The sequence below is a fragment of the Trachymyrmex cornetzi genome, unplaced genomic scaffold (assembly GCF_001594075.2).
Source record: "Trachymyrmex cornetzi isolate Tcor2-1 unplaced genomic scaffold, Tcor1.1 scaffold99, whole genome shotgun sequence".
NCBI lineage: Eukaryota > Metazoa > Arthropoda > Insecta > Hymenoptera > Formicidae > Trachymyrmex > Trachymyrmex cornetzi.
This window is the reverse complement of record NW_017300343.1, coordinates 3,809,693-3,815,692: the sequence shown is the minus strand read 5'-3', so window position 1 is coordinate 3,815,692 and position 6,000 is coordinate 3,809,693. Positions and strand designations below refer to the sequence as shown.

Here is a 6,000-nt window from a genome sequence, read left to right as displayed (position 1 = left end):
GGGGAGACCTTGCGCGATGTCTGAATTTATAATTCATCTCGTCAAACTTTCTGCCGATTGCTTATCCTGTGCGTCAGATTTTCATCTGCGAAAACAAACGTTTTAAAAAAATAAAAAATTAGCAGAGAAAATTAATGGAAAAATTAATAAAGAAAGACTAAAAAGGTCAAAGTAAACGAGTAAAACAGATGTCAAATTTATGAAACGTGTGTATATTTTTTGAAGTTAGACAAACAAATATGACATTTAGACTGACACAGGGTGTTCTCTTTTGTACTTGTTTCGCAATTTACACTTTTCAACCTTTATCCAGATCTCACGTAAGATCGAGAACAAATATTTGTGACGTTAGCAGAGACGATTTATTTGATAAATCCTACAAATTTTTATGTGATTACGTTGCTGTGTTTAATGTTTCAACTTCACAAGAAGTTCCTTTCTTTCTGTCGGATAAAATTCGTGCACTCTTTCGTGCTTTTTAGCCATCTTTCATTGTTGTGGTCGCTCGATGGACCACGAAAGCTGCAGTGGACGGCGGAAAAAGTTTACCTTACTTGATCATTATATCGAGCGAAGAAAGTTACCTACCTTCGTTAGCGCGCTTACCGCCGTGTACGCCTCGCTAAATTGCTTGTTGAAACTCATTAAAACAGTTTCACACACACATGACGCGTGTACATAATCGTTAAAAGCACGGCATCGTTATTGAATATTGACTCAAACGAGGTGGCGTGTCGGCGAAATACGATATTTCGCTAGTTTAATCGCAACTTAATCGTGTCACCGTCAATTACTAGACGCGGTAAGACGTATTCCGCAAATTTGCATTACCCTCTTTTGACAACTGCGAATAGTTTCTTACTTCTTAGTACCTCCGTAAATACTGTCCTTTAATTAGACGAAGTCTTTTAATTAAGCCGCTCTGGATAAGAGAGGAAAGTATCTGTGTTTTTAAATCCTTTCATTTTTTGGAAATAACATAGTATTTTATAGAATAAGAATTTCGTTTCTTTCACTTATTCTTTGGACACAAAGGAAATGATTTATGCATCACGATCTACGAGAAGTGTAACACACACACACACACACACACACACACACACACACACACACACACAAACCATACTCATACATACACAGCATACAGACGATATCCTCAAAATTTTTTATCTGTGATATAATATATCAGATCGTTTTAGATCTCTTCATGTTTTATGCAAAGGAAATTTATTTGTACGTGAAAACCTGTATGTGGATGCGTTCTTTGTCGTGACCAAATGTTTAAAAATCGATCATTATCATATTAAAAAAGACTTCCAGCCACGTGTAGCGTATGAGCTTCTACCCATATGACATCGCCAGATGTCGGCGATAAATATGACATTGCTCTTTTATCGCTGTCGTGATGTGCAATATTTTCTGATCGCAATTGGTGTCACCGCATGTTCACCTTATCCAGACATTCGTAAATCATTTTTATTTCTCGTTCGTGTTAACCGATTTTATCAAAATCCTGCATCGTGATTACTAAAAGATGTTTTAAATTAATTTTCTTTTTTTTTTCTTAAATATTATTGATTTATTAATAGTAATCTCAGAGAGTGTGACTGATCAGAAAAGTTTGTACTTAAACAGTATATCTCAATTAAATTTCAATTTACACCACAATTTCCATTTACATTTGATATGGGGCTAACCATACGTTATAATAATTCACGAAAGATATTTAATTTACATTATTCTGTTTGTTTAATTTAATGAGGGACGCATATCTAATGATTTAGCGTCATAGCTGCAACATTTAATGAAGTAACTCTTTATCAATCAATAATTGTGGATGTAATGTTAATACATAATCGATGACAATGTATCATGTTTGTTAATTCGTGCGTTGAGCGTCCGCGTAACTGATTGTACGACATGTATTATGTGAACTAATTGTACGGTTTCTATTTGATTCGGTTGTAGTCTCTGTTACAAAATATAGTATATTGTAACAATACATACGATACAATACATTGTAAATTTTGTTAATTTCTGACGCGAGCCACACAATTGTGGTCGCACAGATTAAAATTTAATAATTAATCGTATCAGTATATTTTCGGTCAATCTAATAATCATTTGAACTTTTCCGATTAAAAAGTCTATAATTGCAAATCATGGCACAAACGATGTCTTATAAATTTAATAAAAATTTAATATATTTTTTATTAAATTCATTCACATACAAAGATAAATAAGTTTTCGAGGAGATTGTTACAACGTGGCTGATTTTTTTTGTCTATAAATATGCGTAAGTGAGAACACAGTTTCTATATACGTGTTGTGTGTGATTATATTTTATATAATCTATAAGTGAATAATTGAAATTAGAATTTTAAGGAAAAAAGTCATTACTTCTTACAATTTCATATTTTATGTACCTCTGTATTTAGATATAAAAAGGGAGAAGGAGAGATAATAAAGTTTTCTTAAAGGAAAATTAATTGAAATATATAAAATTAACCGAAGAAAATAGCTTTTTTATCTTTGCCTTACATTCGTCGTTCTAAGACTTCGTCAGAGATGCTTTATTTAAACTCATTTATAAACTGAAAAATTAAGAGTGTTTCAACATTAGAAGAACTAATACTAAATCTCGCGATAATCGGATTATATGACAAATGTGCTTGCTGCGAATTTTATACAACGAAAATTTGATAGAGAGCATATTTGACGTATAATCCACGTTCACCCCGGAATTTGATATTCGCTCTTTGGGAACCAGAGGAGTGATTAAATACGTATATTTCTCTATTTAATTTACACCCGCCTGTACAGTAAATAATAAAGCAGTATCGGTCGATCGCCCGCTGTGTCGCGTTTTGTTTTGTTTTTTTTTTCCGAATTTTGCGATTTTGCAAACGGATGATGTGTATCGACAACGAGGATTAACTACGAGAGAGCGATACAAGAATCGCTTGAAATATGCATTAAATTCATTTCGCCAGGTTCGCGAACTGGAATTTCCATGAAAGTACTAGCAACCTCTAGTGAGATTAGATTAGCTGATTGAGATTCGTTGGAACGTAAAAATTATGTGGGCTGCAGTGTCAAGATCGTTGGAGATACTCGTTGCCTTCTTCGAATACTACACTACCAGGTAAAGTATCGTTTACGATGTATGCAGTGTACGTATTTTCGCAACAAAGAGCATAAGCAGCATTTAGCCACGTGACTATAAGTGCACACTTATAGATAAGCATTATATAGACAGCGCGATACAGAACAGTACAAATTTCTACAGTTTATTGCCTGCGGTAATAAAAGAACCTATAGATAGAGGAAAATCCTACAGAAGAGTCTTTAACGCGCATTCAAAGGAATTTAAAACTTTAAGAATAATTAAGACGATTGCAACATTGTAATTTAATTTGTTTTTATATTGACTAAAATTTTATGTGCAACATGACATAATATTGACATTTGGAACTATCATTTATTCCCTTTTTTTAAATATATAAAGGTCCGTTTTTTATTCCTGTATTAAACTGCACTAGAATTCTCTTTCTCGCTTTCGCCAAATATCAAACATATACTTATTTCACTTTAAATTCTAAAAGCGTATACTAGTTCAACTACAAAAAACAGACTTATATGTATTAAATATAAATTTTACATTCAACTTTTTATGACATACCTATAATAATTGGAATTTTTCTGCGAAAAGCAGATTATAAGATGGCATTTGAAATCGCTGAAAGATTGAAAGGTTAATTATTATTTCTATAAATGTATTAATTATGAAGGATTGAAAGCAAACAATTTATTACTTTATACAAATATTAATTATGATAATATGTATATATTAACATAATGTGGCGTAAAATTACTTTTTTATGTTATTTTTATATTTTTCGTTGAATACATGGTACTAATATTTTGAACACGATATTTAATACGTAGTATATTTGCCACTTTTTAAACGCAGTGCTACATTTTTTCTTGGACGGATGTGGTCAGAGTAATATGCATTATGCACACAGTCGGGCAGTTTACCTTTCATAACGTGACCTTGCCTTGGAACGATTTCTCGGACATAAACACAGTGAAATAGTGTCGCGCAGAAAAGATGCATAAAAGCCCTTTCAGCGTCTTTCATACTTTCCGCGTCAACGTGACAGTTTTAGAGTTTTGGAAAAACGCAGCAATAGGGTTAAGGGCCACAGAAGTGCTGTGTATCAGCATGAGAAACTACTCTACACATCGATGGTCCTCAAGGACGTCCCGTTGAGCGCGAACAATTTCGGAATATCCATCGGGATCTGTCTCTCTTGGTAGCTACCCTCGATTTGAAAATATTCGAGGCGAGCAGTCGAATCGTCCTCGTGACACTCGGAGAAGCATCGCGAAATGGCAAGCCGTCGCTCCCGTTTCCAGTATTTTCAGTGCCTTTTTGCGACGACAGGAGCAATTTCTGCTCTTTTGCCAAGCGTCGTAACGTTTCTCGACCTAATACAAAACAAGAAAACTGGCAAATCCGTGCCATTTGCATACTCAGTTGACATAATATTTTTTATTTATTGGAATGATCGGCGCCGTAATATATCGTATATTTCATAAAAGTGTCGTTGGCAAGATAAGACTAGTGTGATTTTTAAATAAAATGACACTTGTGACTTATGTTACGACTTATCTTCGTTTCTCATCATATAAAACAGAATTGGGAAAAGATAATGTTTTTTTTCTTTTAAAGAACAAAACATTGTGTTTTTAAAATATATTTTTAATGCTTCATACATGCTTGAAACAGTATCATTAAAAAAACATATTAAAAGCATCGATTGAGCATGTTTTAAATAGTTTGAAATATGATTTTTATCAACCCTATATATAAAATATTTTCATTTTATATTGATGATACGTTATAGTATGGTAAGAAGAATTTGTTTTCTTTAAAGAGATACAATGTTGTAATTAGAAAAAATTTTTTTTCAAGTTCAACAAGTCTTTCAAAATTTCAAAATAAGAGGTTCAAAAATTAGAGAGTTATAATTCGCAAAATAATATCCTACATTCACTCTTAATAAATTGATTTTATTACAAACAAATATGTGACAAAATTTACGGTCTTTCTATTTCACGTTCTAACATTGCAGTAGGAAATATTTAGAGAATGCTTTTGGCGTGACATTTTTGTAACGCGTTTCAATAATGTAATTGAAATGCTAAGGTAACATTGCTGGTATGTTCACGATTCGGCAACAGATTGGGTACACACTCACGTTCTGGAATGATAACGCCGTTAAATTAATCACGTATTGTCGAAACACGTTAAGGCATAATGAACAGGTGACGTAGCGAATTGAAATTGGCAACTTGAAATTACATCAAATAGCGAATCAAAAGCGAAACGGTTGTTTATTAAATCTTTCTTATATTAATTAAAAATATGAAACAGAAAATCTACAAAAATTTAATTTATCTTTTTTATCTAATTTTATTGAATTGAATTTCACTAAATTTAATATACGAGAAAATTATAATTTAAAAAGTATAAGAAGAAACCTTCAATATATACATATATATATATGTATATATATAAAAGACATAAGACATGTAAGGAGATACTTATCGATTATATTATCGATAATTTTGTTTTTTATTCTCTTTTGTGATTAAGATGAAGAGATTAAGTTTTTCTTAGATCTTTTCTGTAATCTTATTAAAGTTCTATTCTACGACGGTCTCTTATCATCGTGTGTTGGTTTAATATTTCCAACTTAATAAATTTCTCTAAGATTACTTTACTCGACTTAAATCCTTGATGTAGAACTCGATGTAGAGTCTACAAACACAAAAATTTCTATTTCAACTTATCTCGATAATTTAAGGTTAATTAGTTTCTAAAATAATTTTATTCTGCGAAGCTTCCCGGAGATACTTTTTTTTAGCAAGAATTAATATATAATTTTTTTCCGGTACAAGACATGACAAATCGATCTTGATTGTAGATTT

The 6,000-nt window shown here is 31.9% G+C and overlaps 1 protein-coding gene across 7 annotated transcripts in view; it reads left to right on the top strand.

Annotated features, from left to right (window-relative positions):
- Syt7 (Synaptotagmin 7) overlaps nucleotides 1-6,000 on the top strand; it is a 170,595-nt gene that overhangs the window by 146,288 nt on the left and 18,307 nt on the right. For 2 of the 7 annotated variants that reach the window (XM_018521656.1, XM_018521655.1), the window contains exon 1: nucleotides 2,999-3,145. The exons of the other annotated variants lie outside the window; for them this stretch is intronic. In XM_018521656.1, the coding sequence (XP_018377158.1) occupies nucleotides 3,081-3,145 (65 nt within the window). In that variant the 5' untranslated portion in view covers nucleotides 2,999-3,080. Of the gene's footprint in view, nucleotides 1-2,998; nucleotides 3,146-6,000 lie in introns of those variants that run through there. 7 annotated transcript variants of the gene reach the window in all.